We start from the raw sequence: 22,055 nt of genomic DNA, 5'->3' as shown, positions 1-22,055 counted from the left end.
AAAACTGTATGCAACAAAAAATGGCCTGTCAATTCCATACACATTATTCCAGACTGCCTTGACTCCATTTAGGGCAAAGGAAAAAAAAAAAAAAAAAACCAAAAAAAACCACACAAGGAAAATGAAGCAGCTAGTTAAAGGGAATTTAAGGAGGTTCATAACAACTCTTTTCAATATCAGGAAAATGGATTTAATACCACCTCAGCTATGGCTACAGAGCCAGCAGTACTAGACCTCTCCATCCTCTGAACACATTGCTGATAGCAGGCTTGACCCCATCTCAGCCTGGGTAAAGCCACACAAAATATTCCTCCTGGGCTGCACCACTGCTCAGCAGCATCCACACTGACAGTGGGGCACCTCTTGGAGTTCTTCTACGAGACAATGACACACTGGAGTCGCAAGCTGCAGCCTCAAAGCACTCTGAGTAACATGAATAAAGAAGTTTTTCCTGATTGTTTTCTCATTTTCCTGGCTGTTGGCACTCAGGATAGTCACCAATCAGAGAGGTAACTGGAGGGAAATGAGATACAGCTATTGTGATCTAATAAATCGGGAAACTATGCCTTTATAAACATACCTCACCTGTGTCTTATTCCTGTATGCACTGACACTTTATTACTGCCACAACAGAGACCACATCAAGCTTTAAACTGTTTCCTTGTTAAAATCACTACTTTGATGCCAAATAATTACATCTTACATAACATGGCCTCTATCCAAACTAACAAAAGCTTTCTGAAGAAATCAACATGCCTTAAATTAGAGTTGCTTTAAGATTTTAAGTAAACTTAATAAACTCTTTAAGCCATACCAATCTCTCAGCTGTTTCAGATGTGTGTTATGCCTTCATACCTTGTTAAAGAAACAAGTAAAAGTGTCTGCCAGCTGGTTCTTTACACTCCAAACTACAACCATCATATGCAGCCATAAAATGTGACTTTGAAAATTATGTACAGATGGGCCTATACTTTTGATATTTATAAGTTCTACAGATCGCCTACATTTACTATAGATAAAAAGCAAATCACAATCTTTTCACAAAAATCCCTTCCTTGAATTACTCAAAAAAGTACTTTAGAGTCAACTTCAATTCAGCCCAAGACTAGTGACGAGCTTAAGCACACACAAGCCAAAAGGAAATCAAGCTACTAAGGAAAATGGAATTACATCCTGCCACACTAACAACTCGTCTGTTTGCAGAAAGATCGACTATATAAAATACATGCTATTATTTTTTTACAAGGAAAACACTTACTCTAACACATGGTCTTTAGTGGCTGTGTAGTTCCCTGTCTGCTGACTACATTTACTTTCAGTAGAGCGTTGGTAGGAAAACAGCATACATGTTACCACTTCTGCTCGTTAAAGAAAGAAGAACACAGGACAACGCCATAACCAGAAATAGTGCTGTCACTGTGACTGCAGGTTGCATATATTTTGCATCTCAGGCAATAACAACATTATATAAATATTCAACAGTCATTTTTAGTCCTCCTACCTAGCCATTATAATCTGAGAGAGGCTGAAAGTTTTCTAAAGCATATAAAATTTAGGTTCAAGTAAGTGCTTTCAACCCTGAACAGAGTCTCCTCAATAAAATAAACTTCCATGAAATTTATGGATGCACCAACAGTAACTCTTGTTGGACAACAAGTAGAGATTAAAAAAGAGAAATGCCAGCAACCTACTCCTGAAGTCAAAGCTAAATTCCTGTTCAAAATAAAATACAAGAGTACAGCTGGTGAGAATTTGGAGCTTTTGAATCAAAAATAATTCACATCTTGAACGTTGTTAAAGTTATCAGCATAGTCAATTCTCCTGTATCACTTGCTTCTCAAGGATCTTTTAAATGTGGGTTACTGTCTCGCTTAATCTAAAAAGCTCCAGTATTAATCCAGTACACTATTAAATAAATCTCTCTGATGAACTCTGTTACGTTTTCACCTTCAGAAAGATATTGCAAGAATATTCAAAAAATTCAGTCTGGCAGGCTGATACGTCACTTTATCCTGTACAGTCTCAAACTAAATATTCAGTGTTGTTTGCAATGCCAGTTCATATGTTTGAAAAATGACAAACTTTAGAATAAAGCTGTAGCTGTCATGTCAATTCAGAAGGGTATTTCATTCCTTAACCATCAGCATGTGCATTGCATTCTCTGAAGCAAGAAGCAATGGTACTTCCAATGTTTAGTGAGAGTCTGAAAAAATGTCATTCCACATTCTGACATGGATGGCAAACATGTTAGATATCTGTAAAAAGGAGATTTCAGTACTGGAGCTCTTACTTTGGTAAAAGTTTGAGACAGGAGACAGCAAGAAAAAGTGTTATGGCAGATAAAATGTGATTCTAACTCTTCAGAGTAGCACTTCACTACATGGCAGCAATGACTTTCTCAGTCTCCACCTGCCAAAATAAATTTACTGCCATTTAAGGTTGTTAAAATTTTTCCCCGATTAATCATTACTTCACTGCAATGTCTGTCCAAGATGACTGTTTTGCTAAAGCTGGTTAGCCCACTGCAGTACGTTATGCAACCACTGGCCATGCCGACGCTCTGGCGTAACGTCAGTCTGTGCCAGCCACCAAGGGAAGAGCAGCAAAAGGAGTGGGAGTGTTCAAGGGTGGAGTATAGCTAATAATCACAGGGCTGAAAAGCACCATCCCTCCCTGTGACACAACCAACCTGAATCCAGTGAAGGTGGACCACCACTGAGCAGACAGTATCCTCCTAAAAACATTTCCCTATGCAGTTATTCCCCTTTTGACAGGAGGAATTTAAATTGAGAAGAATGAACCTGTTTAGGTTTCCTACAGGTGACCCTGCTGTTGCAGCCCCGAGGGAGCATTAAAGCACTGATAACAATCTCCTTTCAGGAAGTAGTATCTGTAAATATTAGGAAGTAATTCTGTAAATTAATGGAATGCCAAAAGAAGCATCCTAACAAGGCTAATTTCATCCTGGAAATACATAGCTTGCACTTTTATCTAGGCCATAGTATTTTGTTTCACTCATTTAATCTATAAGTGGAGACAATTGCCTCCCATTTAACCTTCGCATTAATTTCCTGACTCCAAACAAACTTTCTAAAGGATAAGACAGGCCAGAGGGCAAAGGTTTTAGCAACAAGATCCTGGGGAATGGGAAAGAATGGGAAAGTGTCCTGAACAGACAAAAAACCTGAAACTACAAATCGTTTGAACTTGTCCTATTCCAGTTGTGTGTTCATCACACCAGTATTTGAGAATCGCCACGCAAGACACTGCTACTGGTGATAAATTTTCTGGCAGGAAGATCTTGCTTTGGATAAAGCATTAACAACCTTTACCTTCCTTCTGGCTGTTTCAGTAGATGATGCTCTCCAAAGAGATCACATTAGCAGCTGGGGTACTGTTTTCTGTACCCAATCAGACCAATTCTTGCTCTCTAAGGAATCTGCACAGCATGGTTTCCAGATGAAAAGTGTTTTCCCCCAGTTCTCTCATGCCCCATCCCATCAGCTCTGAGATCTTCACAGCCCCCAAGAAATGCAACTACGTGGCAATTCACCAAACCAGGTCCTTGCTGCAGCTGTAGTTTTGCAACAGCGAAACTATCATTGAAATGGAGATTACCAAGGGACTATCTAGGAAATTAAAAAACAGGACTGGTGTGGCTCACACTAATTAACCACCAATACTCCCACAGGCTGCTGCAAGCAAGAGTCTGAGCTCTACAGAAACCAGCCAAGAGGTAGAGCCAATGGCAGGAGTAACATGTTATTGCTTTCTGAAAGATGTCCTTGGGCAATATCCACTCCCAGTTATAAAATCAAGGCGGGTGGAGGGCAGAGTATCAGCAAAAACATTAATGAAGACACACTCCAACTTCAGCTGGGGTTTTTGTTTGTCTTTAGGTAGATAAATGAGGGAAGAAAATGCGAATTCACAATAAAGGATACCAATTAAAGTTCAGTGACTACTGGATAAAATATTAAGTAGTCTAAATAACATACACTGTAATGGCATGTCCTATTTTTGCTATAGGTGGATTTGGCAAATGTGAGTCATCTTTGGAGGAAATCCCAAACTGCTCTCCTAGTACAGTCGCATCTGTACATAGAAAAGAAGGAACTAAGTCTGTAACAAAAATAAAAAAGCCACCTTCATGTTAACACTGGTGTTGGCCAAATTTGTTAGGGAAGTGCCAGCTGGACAATTTTAAAGCAAATGCTAAGATCACTGGATGCTTATATTTGCAATAAGAGGAACAATCTCATATACCATCTTCACAAGTATGATCTACTAAGTTTTCATGAGGTCCTAAAATACACTCGATAAGAAAGGAAGTCAAACCAAGACAAGTAGATGCTATCTACTTAATAGGATGGTGATTTATTATTACTATTTCAACTTATTCTCTATGACGTAATTCAAGGCAAATCTAGCAAGAAAAATCCAAGCCACATGAAGAATGTCTAGGTATACTCTGCAAATGTGAAATCCAAAAGCAAAAGAGTTTGTGATCTTTCGGGGATCAGTGGGATCCAGAAGCACCAGAAAATTATTAATAGTGTGTATAATTACAGAATGTAACAGCAAAGCACAGACATTTCACCAGGGTAACAGGAACGATGCTTGTGTGGCTTCCAGAGGGTGAAATGCTGGCTAATCAGCAAGGCCCTTAACTTTTCTGAAGGGTGACATGTAAAGTAACTATGGCAGAAAGAAAAACTTAACACAAATATGCCCAGAAAAGAACATTTCCATTGACACCTAAAAGCTCTCTGATGGGGCAGGCAGGACATGGAGGGGGTTTGGTGGGGTGTGAGGGTATGTGTCCATGAGCAGACAGTGGGAATCAAGTGCTGAGGAAGGGGTAACAGAAGAAGAAGGTGGTCTGTCACCCTGAATGAGCAGGAGTCCCAGGACCCCCAGCACCACCTTGTATCACAGTTTCCCACCCTGGAAGGCTCTTGGGGATCCTGAGCAGAGAAGCAACAGATCCTTTTCCAGCCAAATTAGTTCTCAGGCATTAGCACCAGCACCTGAAAGCACCTAAGGTCATGGACATCCCTTCTGAAAGCTCTCAGTACCTTCATCACATTAAAGTTCCTGTGAAAGTGACTGCTGACATTACCTGCTCCACAAAATCCTTCTGTTGCCAATACCTTCTTTGTGTTCACATAAAATTTCCGTGAGACTGAAAACTATTCCACTCTTCCACTCTGAGTGAAAGACGTAATTTCAAAAAGCAAAATCCTTGGTTCAAAAACTCTACAGCAGGACAAGCTAACACAAGTTAACATGGGACAACGGTGGCAGCGACAGCAGCACTGAGCAGGGAGGTAGACACATGGTAAGATTACAGACTGAGAAATAATACCCACCGCTGGCATTTGTGATTTATTTCATGGGTCTCATGATAACTATTGTGGTTGGTTTTCTTTTTTAAATACATCTTCCTAGAGTAAAATGAATACAACCGTCTTCCCTCTCATTAAGAGAGGTTTTTAGCTTTCATCACTGTAAAGAAGTTTGAAAGCAACCACAGCATATCCCAGAGGCTTAAATGTCAGAAAGCAGAAAACAAGATCTGTGAATGGTTGAGTTTGTCAGTGCTGCTCACTCACCACTTACACGCAGTGAGTGTCCGTACTATTAGACGGATGGTTTGTACATATGGGATAGGATGTTTTTTCATGTTATTTCCTCCCCACATTAAAAAAAAAAAAAAAAAAAAAAAAAAAAGACTATCTGGCACTCATAGTACTGAAGTGTACAAAGAGTACCAAAACCCAGGTCAAAACTACAAAGGAATGGCTGTCTTCAGTGATAGGAATTTTCAGTTTGCAAAATATCCATTGCACTCTATTACTCAGAGAATGATAATCAAAGGCTCCCACTATCTATGTGAACACCCAATGATGACCAGATGGGTGGGCACAATTGTGCAATTTTCCTACACTTACACAGCAAATTACTGGGGATCTGGCCATTAGTGCTATCAGCTTCCACTGTCAAATGCTTCTAAAATAAACCCAGGCTGCTCATTTATCTTAAACTGTTTGGGACTAAGACAAGCCAATACATCTACATATGAAAGGTTAGAGCGTTGGCTTTTTTTTTCCCTCCCCTGGAAGCTTTCCCAGATTGGTTATGGGGCTTACCATGCTCATCAAGAGAGCCAAGAATTTGGCACTTGAGGTGAAAAATACTTTGGCACTGCACAAAGGATGTGAAAGTGGTGTGGGAATTACTACTAGAACAAGATTTCTGACACATAACTGATTTACAGGTATGGAGGAGCCTTCAAAAAGGCAGCAGAAGTGTCTTTAATAAAAAAAAAACAAAAACAAAAAAAAAAAAAACAAAACAAAAAAAAAAAACACAAACAAAAATAAAACCAAAACACAGTACTGATCCTGACTATTTAAATGTTTGAACTCTCCAAACTCTTCCCACATCCTTAGTACAACATAAACCAGACCTACTGACCAAGCCAGTCTTTCTGTAAGAACCTGTTAATTTGTTCCATCCTGCAATTTATTTTGGTTTAATGGTGTACATTAGTAAATGTAACCGTAGCAAATTTTTTCCTTTAATTTAGTCAAGGCACTACAAAATGTCTCCACAACTCACTAAGTTTGCTGTATTTAACTTATGTTAATTTTTTCTAGATACAAGGACCATACAGGAAATGCAAAAAGTTAAAATGCTGCATGGGTTTAACATTCTAAAAGATTATGACCCAATTCAACAGCTTCAACGATTCAACCACAGTACAATAAACCAAGGGAAATTCCTCAGATCTGTCTATCTGTACAGGGTCTACTCACTAATTTTAGTAAACAGCTTCTCAGCAAAGCACCTGAATTACCAGTTACAAATCAACTATGGAAAAAACCTCCCGGGGAGAGACCAAGATCAACTAAGGAGTTTTCTTCCCAAATTCAGTAGCAGCAAATCTGGACTGGCTTCTAAAGTTAATCATGGCCTATGGTGTGTCACCAGAACAATGTCATCACCTAAGAGAAGTTGTGGAAACAGTGAAGATCTATCTGCTCTAAGCCAGCTGCTTCAATTGTTCCTTCATACAGTGAGCATTAGGTACCACCCTGGCTCCTCGATAAGAGGATCAAAGATCCAGAAACCCAACAAAAAGAACAGGAAAAAGAAAAAATCAGGCATTCTTTAAGTAAATGAAAACACTAAGATTGACACTGCTGCTTGTTCCTGCATGATGGGGGATGAAACACATAGCATCTTTTAGAAGATGAGTGTCCACCATCACGCTTTCCTGGCTTTCACACTTCTACCTACCAGCTGGAAGCCTAGCACTCCTCTGCTCCACAGGGCAGGAGTGATCAGCATCCAAACCCCACAACACCCATCACGTCAGGCATTCAGGGTGACCGACTCCCACCGGCCACTCCACTACCCACAGGAATGGAGTGACAGTACCTAAAAACAAAGAAGGCAGCCAGAATATTTTGGTAAAAAACAAGACTCATTTTGACAATAAGCAGCCCCCCCTTTAAGTCTCCAAAAATGTAAGCCCTTAATGGAAAACAGATTTTCTATCAACTGATTGTAAAAATCGAGCCAAATATTCCCAATTATTTCAAAATGGTTCAACTTGCCTTCAGTTTCCTATCAAGTCTGGCTCTATAGTTTTATACTAGGTTTAAAATGGTTTACACGTATCTACTTTTTCTTGGCATTTCCTCAAAGGGGTTTAAGTTCAGTATAACTAATAAAAATTCAAAGAATTATCTGCCAGAGACTGGAGATGTCTCGCTTAGGAATGTCTGCATCCTTGAAAGCCAGGATGCAATACAGCCCAAAAAACAAGTTAAGAACAAAGACAAGATTTCTATTGTTTGTTTCTCTAGAGACATAAACGCTACATTTAATAGGGAAAAAAAGGGAAATGAATATACTCCTTTTTATATACCAATGCCTGCAGTCATACACAAACGTCACTAGTGTTCACTTCACCTAAAACAGGTCAGTACATAAACCACATAAAGTTACTTTCTTACTGCAACACAGAGGAAACTCAAAAAAGGAAACACTTTATTATCAAGAAGCATTGTCCACAAAGTTATACATCTAACCCTCGCTCTTATTTTAGAAAGTCTCCCTGGTAATTTGCCTGTGCTTTTGAAAAGCAAGTAATATGTTTTGAATTATAAGAGGTTACAGGGACATTTTTGTGGTAAATTTGGACTTTCATTTGCAAAAAAAAACCCTCAGTGCTACAGAAATCCTTTCGGAAATAACATTTTTTTCTCATTGCTAAGCACTTTTCAACAAAGTTTAATAGCTACTGTTCCAAGGAGCTGTTTACATCCAGCTTTAAGAGAATACTGGGGTACTTACATCCCTGCAAGCAAAAGGAAAAGCAGCACCGTGTGTTTCCAATATTTTGAGAAGCAAATAAAAGAGAAGATATTCTTTGGAGTATGCAGGGGCAACAAGTTTTCTAAGCAAGTTCACTTAAATACCCCCCGTGCTAAGAGTCTGGTATTCTGGAACTTTTCTGGAGACCTAAATTGTACTTACAGCTCTTTTGAGTCTTCTTTCATTCATTCCCCTGGTCTTTACACCCAGGATCAAGAAAGAACAAAACACCAAATAAGCTGTAATTAAGAAGCAGAAGGCACTATTTCTAGCCTCAGAAGTTTATAAACTTGACACCCAATTGCTTTATAAACAGTGCATGGGAAGAGAGGTCTTCAAACAGTAGCTGGATTTTTCCTTTGAAGGTGAAACTTACTTTATCATTAAATCTTGTAAACAAAATAACCTATTTAGTTGAAGTTCAGCAGTATGAATAAAAGCAAAAGTTTTACTGTAAACATTGAAAAGATATCTAGCCACACGAAAGCTTCATTGTGTGCTTGATAACCGTGATGTGAAGGCTTTTACAACCATTGAAGTTTTTGCAGGCTGACATGCTGGATTTGACCACCTCAGTATACCACAGAAGAGCTTTCCCGAAAGAAAGCCATGCTGTTCATACAGTGGGAAAACAGAATTTTTTGTTTTCGTTTGTTTTTCTTCACTATTCATCGTGAGACAGCCTTTGCTGCCATCCAGTAACCTGTTAAAATATGGGTTCTCATTACTCCTCAGCTGTTTTGCGTCCTGGATAGAATGATGTAGTAAATTGCTTGAGCCTCCTTTAGTTTCCCTACTGCGAGCTTGTCCTGGGTACCATAAATAAAACTCAGTACAGTGACGAAGGCACTGACCAGTCTGATGCTCATAATGGAAACCAGATATTAAAAGGGAACCTTTTCAGAAAGTTTTGGCTGATGCCCCAAGGTATAACTCATTTGAGGGGTAGCAATGTACATCTGCTCTACATCAGAACAAGACTGAAAGCCTTTTCATCAGGAGCCCCTTAAGAGGGCAGCTTATTCAAAGATCATCAGAAGTTCCAGTGAAACGCCATTTAAGTTGGCTTGATCTAAAAAAAGCATGCTAGATTGCATGTGTACAGTGGCAAGCACAAAAATACAAACTTAAAACACTATGTTTGGAGAGGAGTTAGACACACTGCCCTAAACTAAGCATTCACATCTTGCAGCGTATCATATACCACATACTGCAAGTGTCCTGCCACAAATCATCTCCAATTTTTGTTTCCCAGAAAGACGTAGCGAGCCTTCAGGCTTCCCAAATTAATTTACATCAACCTTAAACAGGAACAGGTCGTGATGCTATAAGCAAATTATTCTCTACCTGAACCACCTCAGATAGGACAGCATCAGGTCAAGCTCTGTCCAGACCCAAGAGAACATGAACTCTGACGGGCACAGATCCAGTATGGAACCAGGAAACTACTTGAACAGATCAACATGATAATCAGTGGTTACAGCATACCAGACCTCCTACCATGACAAAGCCTGTGCAGGCTTCATAAATTAGACATTTAAGGAGGAGACAGTGTCTTTGTTGAAATTTATATGGCCTTTTTTCCATGCCAAAAGGAGGAACTGGGGGAAAAGAACACGAATGCTTGTCAGAAAGTTCTGACAGATGCTGATAGATCAGTGTTGTGGGAGAAACTGATAAACATTGGAAGGAGATAAGCTGTGTTTCTGATGTTGAACAGGAAAGAGTCAGAGATAGGTGGAGCAGATAAAACAGAAAGCAAAAACAAGATACAATTTGAACAAGCATATGTGGAAAAGCAGGGTTTGCCAAGGCATAAGGCAAGAAGTGAGCACCATAACCAGTGCAAAGGTGACTCCAGGCAAGAGATTCAGCTCTGCGTAGAGCTCAGACTTGGGTCTGATATACTACAAGGGAAATACCAAGATTTAACTTTGAATGCAAAGGCCTAGAAAAGACCAAGTCAGATGGTACAGGCAGAACAAGTGAATTGCTGTCCAGAAGAGCTCACGATCACTCCAGCCAACTCACTGGAAAAGGCTGAGAATATCAACACCAAGATCAGAGAAGATCTCTGCCATTGGGAGAGCTGAAAGCACGTGAACAGACACTTCAGCAGGGGAGAAAGTTGGGCAGAGGTGTCCAGCAAGTACAAAGAAGGTCATGATAGCAAGAGGAGAGAGAGGAGTCACCAAGGACAACCCATAGGATACAATTATAAAAACACAGGAAGTCAGCAAGAGGAGAAAGGAATGGTCAGGTGGGATGACACTTCTTGGAGGGACAGTGAAAGTCAACAGCTGACACCCTGGCATACAGCAGGAAACATCCAAGGATGGGAAATGACATCATGGCAGGTGAACAGCTGTCTAGGGACCACATAATTGGTTTGATGCCATATTTTCACCCAACAGTACGTTTTTCTGGAAAGAATGCTCTGGATCAGACCAGCCCAACAGTCACACACTAACCATTCTCTGAAGTTTCACGTATCTCAAGGCTGGCAGGTCAAAGCAGGCAAATGGCAGCAACAGGGCAGGCCACCGCCAACTTCTAAATCAAAAAGGGATGGCTAGTGACATCAGAGCAACCAGGGAATGTGTGCTGCAAAATGCTTCAGCAGACAGATAAATAGGGCAGACTGCAATAGTGGTGAGACACAAATATTCCAACACTGTTAAAGGAGAAAATTTAAAGTCTGCACAGAAAAATGCTCTGAAACTGGGGGGGGGGGGGGGGGGGGGGGGTTGGGGCAGAATGGAAAGTACCATCACCATCAAGAGTTAAAGCAAGAACAGACTCCTTACGGCCTAGCACTAGTCACACTTCTGCTGAAGTAGAGCACTGCAAGACCATCTATGATGACTGGGGTGGGTCCTGCAGCTTATCATTAACAACTGTTTTATTTAAAAGCTCTTTAGATGAAATGCCCCTCCTCCTACCTCCCCTTCTCGTGGCTGGGCTCTGACAGCATGTTACCTGCTGTCTATCTATGCCACTTCTCACAAAAACAGACCCAGTCTGTGTCAGCCTGCAGCAGCTGGGCCCTGAGCAGGCTCGGCAAGAAGAAATAAATCCCAGGAACAAGGAAAACCTCCTTCCTAGCAAAAGATAGAGGTTATCTGAGGAACAGTTTAATGGGTTACATTTGAAGAAAAAGAAGTCTTTTCAACAGGTTAAGTCTATCTAATGCCCCCTTCTCACTCTTGGAGACAGAACAGCCTCATATCCAAACTGTTCTCTCAAGCACCTCAATGAAAACTTACTTCCCCTCCTGGTCTGTTTAACACAGATAGAAACATCAGTACCTGATAGCAGTAGTGTGAGCTGGGATCTAACCAAAAAGTCCTGAAAGGAACAGAAGTCTTCTAGAAATTGTATTTCTGCTTCTGAGAACTGGCAATGAGCATTTGCTACAAAGGGACACGCAGCTCCCTTACTTCACGCTGGTAGCCAAACCTGTGTTCAGACATCTGCTTTCTTCTCCCCCCTCTCAGAATTTCTTCATTCCATAAAAGGATGCGATCATGACCCAGGAACTGAGAAAGGAGAGTGATGATGTAACAGCCAAATACCTAGCAAGATCTGCATCTCTAAAGGGAGAATGTTTAGGTAGTGTAAAAGCTTGCTCAGCCTGAAAGGAATGCAAGGGTTGGTGGAGCAGCAGATCAGTAAAACCATCTAAAGAGGTAGATTTTTGAACAGAAGTCAATACAAAGGACTCTTGATTAAAGGAGACCATGAGACTCACTGCAAATATTAGCTAATATTTACTATAAGGATTTGGCAGATCTTAAAGCGAACATTTAGCTACTGAAATTCAGGTGATGGTGATAACTTCAGATGATGCAGATTATACAAGCCATCTCAAACATGCGATAGTCAAAAACAAGAACAGGATTCTACTTTGCAGTATCACAAAACAGATGCTCTGCCCACTCTGAGGATCTTCAGGACCCATATTACTTCATCAGCATCTACAAAACAATTGCAGAAGGTGGCAAGGATGAAAGCAAAAAGGCTGCTGAGGAGTTCCTAAATTAGCAGCTGACTTTTTGTAGATATCTTCTGCATAAACAACAGAAAAAAATAATTTAATAAAAAAAGATGCAATAAGGAGCATCTATTGAGCTAATTCACAATAGTTCTGGTTACAAAACTGATTCTGTAGGGCTTTTCCTTCACAGCTGATGCCATCTGACATGAATGTCCCTCCCCAGCTTGCTGCTAGGTAGCTGCCTACAATTAAATTTTGTTATCTGTGCTCTGACAAGTACCATAAATGCAGCTCAGCGTCAGCTGGCAAGCCAGGACCAGCAGCTCTGGTGCACAGCGTTACCAACATAAGAATTTAAAACTGTAAGGTACCCTGAAAGACTAATCTCATTCATAAATCTGACCTCATATATTATTCAACACCCATGTGTTAAAATTATTAAACACTACCTCACCCACATTGCTATTAAAAAGACTACTGTAAAATTTCACTCTGAGAAAAGAAAGTATTCATAAGTCAGGGGAGGACAGATGTACAAAAGAAGATTCGGTGAAACTATATAAATTCAGCACATATGGAGGCAAAACAAATTCCATGCCGGACATCACCTCGTTCAATGCTTCGTTCATACGAACGCTGTCAGGAGACACTGAGCCCACCTGCAGCAGCTATCAGTTTCCGTGAGCTGAACATTAAGTCCCTGCAGATACCGGAAAGCTGGCCCTGATCCTCCCTTTTGCTACTTGTCTGGTTAGGATTTGCTTTTTAAGTGAGATCGATGGCCTTTTCCATCTATGAAGATCAGGCTGGACCCTGTCCAAGCTCATAACTCAAATTTTGATAGACTAAGGGGAATTTTCATTCCATTCATTCCAAATTCTGACACAAGACAGCTCTCTGCAAGCGGAGCAAGTCTGAAGAAGCCGAGAAGAACTGATGAGACTTAACTGCTGACCGTCTGAGCAGCAGTGAGGAGCACCCTGCAGCATCTGCAGTGGCAGGCACCCCTCTCTGGGAAGAAAGCAGACTCTTCCCAGCAGCTTTTATAATTTAACACCACATGAACAATTCAGATATTCATATCTATTTAAAAGGAGAAAATTAAAATGGCTTAAAGGCATGAAAAGCTTGTTCATTAAGCATGAATATTTCATTACCAAAAGTACAAATAAAACCAAGCATTCATGTAGTATTTTCTCTGCCAGGATTAAAGATACTTCACAACCTAGTGTGAAGCCAAACCTCTTCCATCACAACTTCAACTAAAAATATGAATGTTTAAAATGGTGCTTGAAAGGTAAAAAAGCGGGTGTAAAAACTTCAATACAATATAGACAGCACTCCTTCACTCCACTTTAAGTAAGATTAAGTCAACAGAAGAGCAGAAAGGGTGTGATACAGATGAAGACTCAAATGCTATCAATGATCCACATCCTGCTGGGAAAGAATCGTTCCTAATGTATTTATGGGGACTCTGATCCTCTGGAGGAGGGGAACAAATTAAAGTGTTTACGATCTGCCAGACCTGTTGAGGATAGATAAAAGGAAAATAACCCAGTCTCCAGATCTAGAGGACACTAAATTGCAGAACAAGAGTTTGGCCCTTCAGAACTGTAGGATGATCGAACATCTGTGTACTTACACAAAGAAATGCCTTTTTATATCACCTACTGAAAGGGCTGCTAACAACTGCATTATAGCTTCTTTTCAGGTCACTCGGGCAATTATGAAGTCTATACATTTTCGACACCATCTTCAGCTTCTTGTATCCAAAACGGCCTCCACAGCAGACTGCTGCATACTCAAGAGACTAACAGCTATTCACACCAGTCATTCAAAACACAAACCAGATAATTTTTGACACTAACAGATACTACCGACTCAACCCACTACATCATCTGGAAGAAAAAGAGGTCTTTTTATTTGAGAGACACTAAAGGCATAGCCTACACACAACTATCTCAAGAAAACCCCTTTAAGATATTCCTTTTCAGCATTTGAAGCCCAATTCCCTGTTTCAGTTTGCTACAAGCTTTTTATAGGACCACGGTCTATACCTCACCCTTCCCTGCAAAGCAAACACTTACAGAAAATTCTCAAAGGAGAACCAGATTTTCTTTACAGATTGTTGATATCAAAAATTATTAATAATAACAAATATTATCTTTCAAAAATCTCTTGAATGAATATTCATTTAGAGCTGTTGCATTAACTTATGATAGCTTTGATGATGCTGGGGTTTGCACTGTAAGAAATAGTTGATAAACAGTAGAAAGAACACTTCTGCATATTTTTAACTAAATGCAGAGCTGTGTTTTTGTTAAGTGTTGCTTTAAGAGGTCAGAAACCACAATGTGTGCAGGGAGACAACTGCAAAGACTATTAAACTGTAGTGCTTTACACCACATCCTCAGTCTCAGGTGGGCTGGGATGACTAGTACAGCCTTCCACATCAGGTTTCAGGCTGGAACTAGTTTAAAAAAAAAAAAAGGAAAAAACCCCAAAATTAATATTACGATCATTACACCTTATCACGTGCCCTCACCATCTTCCTTTCACACATCCTTGAATTCTTTAATAACCGTGACAAAGGTTTACTGTGTTCCCAGGATGGGATTTGCACAATGCTTATGAAAAATTAGCAACTCACTAGAAGTCAGGAAAAGATGAGTCAAGTAGCACCTGCTCACAAATGAGATGTGAGAACAGAAAGATCTCAAGCACACAGCTCATATGGGACTACCCCAAATGCTGCCCCGCTGCTGCAGTATATAATAGCCTACTTTCTTCCTGCATTTCAGCATGGCTTTCCACTTACAGCTGATTAAGAGGTGTTGGGTTTATCCACAGGCGGGCCCCACATCATCTTACTGCCCAGCACAGCAGGGATCACGTCTTACTCTCCTGCAAAGCATTCGAGACCTTGTGGGAAGCTAACCTGAAGTTATTCCTGAAGTTATCACTAAGACTGCAGAACAGATAATTCAAGAAATCAAACTACCGCTTTGCATACCGTAGATACCAATTTTAAAGCTCTGAGTTTTGATTTGTTAATCACGACAAATGCTAGTTGTACACAACAGTACGAGTGGTGTTTGCAAGATAACAGAAGAAATCCGATATAAACCAGAACATTTCATGCTTGTGAAAAATAACCTCCTTGCCCTCCTCCTTACAAGGGAGTAAATTAAAAATGGTAACTTTTGTCCCTTGAAATTTTCATTATGGCACAATGAAAAATGAGGTGATACACAGTTCTGTGTTTCTCTTACTCAGAAGTTCACATCACAAGTTTCATCTATGCCACAATTTCTGCAAAACGTTAGCAAGTCCTGCAAGACTGCTGCTCCCTTTCCACAAGCACTATCTCACTCCACCTGCTGTAGAATAGGCACAGTCATAAAGTCAGAACCACCCACTGAAATGAAAGTGTTTTAACAAGTCCAGAGCAGGACGTTCTTTAGATTACAGGCAGGTGAGACTTGGAGTACAGCTAAATACCAGGCCCTGAACACCAGTGAGAGGACCTGAGAGCTGTTTGGCATTAACAAGATTCCCTGTTTTAAGGAGTCTTTTAATTAATCTTACATCCTCTGATAGGAATTGAAATGCCAACTACTACTGCAGTAATCAACCTGCCAATAAAGGTCAACAGAGAACTGATTAAAGGGAGTGCACTTCAGCAGATAGTCTGGCAAACTGCTCCAATACAGCTGTTTATAATAATTCATACTTACGACTACTTAAAGAACAATTATCTGGAAGTTTTCTTTAAAGAAACAAAGCTAGCTACTGAGTCCACACTAATTGTTCCAATACTCCTGCTTTTTTTTTTTTTTTTAATTATTCTGATGACTAAGAATCACAACCAGATGCTGGTACGAAGCCCACTCAGAACTAAGGAATTCAAGGACTGGATGACTTTTATTTATAATTAACATGTAACACGCAGTGACTGTTTGAGCATCCACATGAAATGGCCAGTTTATTAAGTAAATGTAAGACATGGCCATCAAAAAATACTAACACTCTGATATCCTTGCAGAATCACTACACAAACCTACAAACAACAGGGCATGAGGCGTAAAGGTTGGAAAGTGAGGTCACAGATTCACATTGCATCCTGCCTACCCAGGCAGGTACTCACGTCGCCAGACAAATCAGCTACACTAATCCAGCCCGTGTCAACACCGCTAGATTTGAATATTAAAGTAATAAAAAGTGCAACTTCACCATTTCTCTTTTTCCCACTAGAGACATCCTTGGGGAAATATCCTTGCATGCACTGAAACTGGTATGATTTCAATTCCACCCACATCTGGGCTCACTAGGGAACTAAATCCAGCACAACCCGTCTTGGGTCATCCAGTGACCCCTAACAAAAATAGCTCTGGCAGAAAGCTGGATTTATGGAATAGGGTGGAGCCCATCCAAGTGTAAACCAAACAAACCCGGCACTTGGAGTTAATGATGGAGAAGCAACAATTTCTCCATTCTGGTCCGTGCATGACAAGCACAAAGGCAACTCGTGCCATCTATACAACGTGGTATCACCAGCCCCTGGACAGGTCAGAATCTCAGGTGTAATTTGGGTCTGATACAATTTAAAATGTACCAGCAGCAAAAGTTAATTACTGTCTCCAAGGCAGTAAAAATAAGAGAAGCAAATGTTGCTTGAGAAGTGCAGTAACACCAGCAGCGAAGCTGGGTCAGCAGGCCAGGGCCACAGCTCTCCTGGCAGCATCAAACAGGGCTTATCAGAGTTTAGCAATTTTACTGAAAAGCCACACTTCTGGTAAATTCAAACTAGCTTTCCCAAGCATCTCAGTGCAGACAAGCCTAAGGTCAGGGGATGATAGCACCAAGGTTAGAAAAATTAACAGTATTTTTTTTTTTTTTTAACAAAAGATTAATCTGCCCACAGCACAGACACAAGACAACCTTGAAGTGCAGGCAGAACTCTGGCTGCAAACTGCCGATTACAGCCAAAGTAACGCATGCGTTCTTGTGCAAAAGAAACTGGAGTTTGAACTGGTGTCACAAGGAAAAGCCTGGGTTTGAGTGCCAGGTACTGGAGTTAAGGGGACACCTGACTGTATTAGACACAGCAGGGATGTCCAAATATCCTTAGGCACGATCAGCATGCAACAGGACAGAAAAAAAAATTAAAATCAAACTACGTATCAATTTTAAGGATCCACTTGTTCTACCCATCCTCCTTCGTATAAAATTAGCAAGGCACCTCTCAATTAATGAATTTGATTCCTAAATGCAACTAACACGCTATGTTATCTAACAATCCATTTCCAATTTAATTTAGATTTCCAATACACATTAACCAAAAAATAAAAACCCCAAGAAAAGTTACATGCAAGTTTCCTGCTAATCACAATAACTTTGTCTGTAAGTCCTTTGTAATACAATGAAGAGTGTCATCACGTTCACAGATGAGAAACAAATTTAAGCATTTAGAAGCACTGCAAAATTTATTTAATTCTGACATTTCCTCATGTTCAAAACTCAACTGTTCACATTTTGTTTTTATTAGTATTTAAACACAAATGCCCTCTGTACTTAAATAGAAACCCAAAATATAGAAGAAAAAATAGCATCAAATATGCTGGTTGTTATATCTCACACTGCCAGGATCTGAGCCCTGATCTTGCAGCACCACAGAAGACAGGTACACCCCAGTAGCCAGTTGTGTAGCACAAAGATTCCCAATCACTCAGCCACTAATGCAGCCAGACCTCAAAATCTACAGATTTCATCAAGGGAAGACACCACAATTACCTTAAAGAGATGAATTTTCTCCTTCTTCAGTAGTTTCATGCCAGTTGAGGAAACTTAGCCCACCTCTTTCCTTGGCAATTGCCAGAGCCACTCTCAGGTGCATCCAACAACTGTACAGACCTGACAAGTTATTGATTTCAACCATCTCCAGAATGCAAGTGGCAGGAGAGGAACAGTCAGTAAAGCCTGAGCAAAACTGGGTGAGGGGAAGAATAGCCACTAAGACACATTTTCATCCCAAAGGCTTCCCTTTGGTAATTACCAAATCCTTGCACAAGCAGGGGCATAAGAGTTTATCAGGAAGAGCTCACATGAATCTTTTATAACGGAAACTGAAAGACAGCCGCAGACTTAGGGTCCCCACCGGCTGTCCTCTATCAGTGCTGCTCAGGATTTAGTTGTACTTCACAGAAGAAACAGGGATGAAAATGCAGATCTTCCCAGAGCCCATCGCGTCTAGAAGGGAAATAAGACCATAAAGATCACAAAACGTTAATGCAGCAAGTCTGCACTGGTGAATGGCTGTAAACGCTCCAACGGGGCTGAAGCAGCCTTGGACTTGGTGACTTTTATTGCTGTTTGATTCTGTCTCAACTTTGCACATGTGTCAGCATAGGTGAGAGACCTGTTAGAGGGGAGATGCATAAGACGGAGAGTGGAGCAGATGAGGTCTGATGAGCAGCAGAAGAGGGAGGTTTTCCAAAGGGGTGACAGAAAGCCCCCATGGACCCAAAGGCAGGGCTTGCTGCTCCCTGCTTGCACCCTGGGCACCCTCCTACTCACCTACTGCACCCAAGCACCCCCGTTTCGTAGAAAATCCCCCAGTTTTTGTGCATGGCTTGCTCCGCTGCGGAGCTCGGTCAACTCTCAGCGGGGCAGGCAGGGGCCGCTGCCCTCAGCCCGGGGCCGGTTCAGCTCACTCAACCGGCACAGCGCACCCCCCCACCCCCCCCGGCCGCCAAACTGAGGCGAAGAGGGGGAGAAGCGGGCGGACGAGGCCTCCTCAGGCAGCGAGGGGAGGGGGGCGGCGGCTCCACCGCCCTTTCCCGCTCCTCGCACCGTCCCGTTCCGCCGCCGCCCCCCCCCCCTCCTCCTCTCCACTCACACGCCGCCGCCGCCCCGCGCTCACCGCAGCCGGAGGTTAGCCATGAACTCGGCCATGGTGACGGCGTCCATCAGCACGAAGTCGGCTTTGCCGAACTCCAGGCTCTCCTGCTCCGCCATGTCGGCGACGGTTGGGCTCGCGCTGCCCCGCCGCTCCCCGGGGCGGGGGGGGGGGGTGCCCGCCTCGCGCCCGCCGGGCCCCGCCTCACCTGCGGTGAGGCGGGGCCGGCGGGCGCGAGGCGGGCACCGGAGGGGGGCGTGGTGGCGGCGCCCCCTGCCGGCCCGCGCAGTGCAACCCGTCACCCCCGCCGGCCCCGCCCCTTCGCGCAGCGCGGGGAGGGGAGCACCAGCGCCCCCTGCCGGGCAGAGCCTTGCGCTGCATCCGGGGACTTGTCCCCTCAGCGGGGGGCGCTCCCCCCCCCCCCCCCCCCCCCAAGGGGATTCATCCTGCACCTCTGGGTGCACCCCCAACACATAGGGGACCCCTCCCCCAGCATCCTTCACCCAGGGGAACCCCCCCCACGCCAAGAGGAGGGCCGCATCCTGCACCCCCCCTTTCCCCAACCCTGTCTGCTTCAGGGTTGTATCCTGCACCCAGAGCAGCCTCCCAGCACAGGGTGCTGGGGGGGGGTGTCTCCGCCTCCACCCCCCCCCAAATCTCAGAGTGCTGCAGGATCTGCATTGGTGGGGGGGAGCCACAGCCTCGGGGTGCTGCAGGGCCACATCCTGCACCCGAGGATCGCCCACCCCGCTCCACGGCGTCCTGCAGGGAAGGATGCGCCCCCCACCCCGTACCCTGCAGGCCCAGACGCTGCCCCAAGCCCCCCTCCCGCCCCAAACACCCTGGGGTGCTGCACCCCAGGGAACCACCCCACCCACACACTCATGCTGCTCAGGATGGGGCCGCGTCCTGCACCCCCTGGCCCACTTTTGCTGTGCCCCAATGCCTTGCACTGCAAAACATGGTCCTGCACCCAGAGACACCCCCCCACACCATAGGGTACCACCGGGAAGGGCCAGATCCTGCACCCAGGGGACACCCACTCACCCCAGAACCCCACCGAGCAGGGCCATATCCTGCCCCCAGCACCCTTGGGTGCCCTCCCAGGCCCTGCTCGCTCCAGCACCTACAGAACCCCAAGAAACCCCCTCAAATAAATGCAGAATAAAACCACACAAAAAATCTCCCAGGAATACCAGGGCACCCTGAAGTCCTGTACCACAGCAGAACCAGACACCTCAGGCTAATTAGATTAATTAGACTAATTAGTAAACAAAGGCGGGGGAGCCTGAGAGCAGGCACAGCCTCACTTGAAAGAGAATTTTGGGTGAGAATTGCTTGTTTGGGTGTAGGAGCTGGGGGGTGCAGGTACATGGCAGTGTGGCCATCCACGTCCTTGTCACCATCCCTGCAGCCCCCAGCTGAAAGCAATGAACCCCCTTGGTTATAGGCAGCAGTTCCTGGCTCCCTGCTTGTTCCTGGGGGAGCTCCTGGAGGTGAGCTGGGGAAAAAAAAAAAAAAAAACAAAAACAAACCATCCCCCCCAAAATATCCTATTTGTGCTTTGCTTTTCTGGGGTATTTGGCTCCATGGAGGGATGTTTTCTGGTCTTGTTTTATGCAACATGCTGAATACATTTTGTGTTATTGCATATGCCTAATTTGTATGATGCTAATTAACTGCCTGTAAATGCCCTGGGAAATCCCGGGTGAGGTGGAGGTGCCCGGTGTGGAGGCAGCACCTCGGTGCTGGGGTTTGTGCTCTGCTCTCCCTCAGCAGAGGTGTTGGGGCTGCAGCAAGCGTGTGTCAAACCAGCACCGTGTGCGGGCAGCAGTGATGGAGCCTGACCCCACCGCCCTCCTGAGGATGAAGGCAGCGGCCGAGTGTGCCTGGCAGAGCCACCTCTGCCTCCGACCCCACAGGCAGAAGAAGAAAGTGGCTTATTCCACCCACATCCACAAGCTCCTCAACCAGGTATGTCCCGACTGGGCTTGGATGCAGCCGTCTGCTTTCCAAACTCAGCTTGGTCATCCGCATATCCAAGCTGGGATGCTCCTGAGTTAGCTGAACCTGGAAGTTTTTGACTTGCATCGAAGGTGTGGTGGATGGGGCTGGGGGAGCTCTGCCTGACCCGCGCCTGCGGGCAGCTCCTCGAGCTTTGCCACCCCACGGAAGGCTGAGCTGATGCTCTGGGGGTTGTTCTCCCTGCAGACGCCGTCCACCGGAGCCTCCTGCCCAGCGGCTGCTGCCCTTGCCTGGCTGGGCAGCCCCCGGCTGCTGGGGGACGTGGCGCTGGAGGCTGCCCAGCTGTCCCGCTGCGGCAGAAGAAGCCACCTCGGGCACCGAGAGGTCCTGCTGGCCATGAAGCTGGTGCTGCTGCGTGAGCTCGCCCAGCCTCCTCCAGGATCCTCAAGCTGTGAGCAGCTACTGAAGGCACCTGGTGAGATGGGACAGTCTTAGGAGTATTTTAATGTGGTTTTGATAAATAAAGTATTTATTAGCACTATTTAATAGAGTGTCCTACCAGTGATCTGGTTGCCCACATGCCCCAAGAAGGGGTGCAGGAGGGAGGGTGCTTGCACACACCAACCTCAATAAATATTTGCGGAGCAGGCCTGCCAGGGGGAGAATGGTCCCTGGAGCTCCAAAGGGCACTGTCCGGCCAGAGAAGCCTCTTTGCTCTGATGCCCCAGGCTGCCTGGGGGCTGTTGGGCAGCTGGATATCTCTTTGCACTAGATTTGGCCAAGAAAGAGGAGAGGAGGAAAGGTGGC

General features: G+C 43.8%; 1 protein-coding gene across 1 annotated transcript in view; it reads right to left on the bottom strand.

Moving 5' to 3' along the window:
- MYO1D (myosin ID) overlaps nucleotides 1–19,452 on the bottom strand; it is a 164,343-nt gene extending 144,891 nt beyond the window's left edge. Inside the window, exon 1 of the mRNA XM_042787118.1 lies at nucleotides 19,308–19,452. Within this exon, the coding sequence (XP_042643052.1) occupies nucleotides 19,308–19,402 (95 nt within the window). The 5' untranslated portion in view covers nucleotides 19,403–19,452. The remainder of the gene's footprint in view (nucleotides 1–19,307) is intronic.
- Nucleotides 19,453–22,055: the final 2,603 nt, after the last annotated feature.

Source organism: Tyto alba, unplaced genomic scaffold (genome assembly GCF_018691265.1).
Source record: "Tyto alba isolate M040663 unplaced genomic scaffold, T.alba_DEE_v4.0 Super-Scaffold_12, whole genome shotgun sequence".
Taxonomy (NCBI): Eukaryota; Metazoa; Chordata; class Aves; order Strigiformes; family Tytonidae; genus Tyto; species Tyto alba.
Note: the sequence above shows the minus strand (reverse complement) of the source record. Positions and strands in the feature narration are given on the sequence as shown.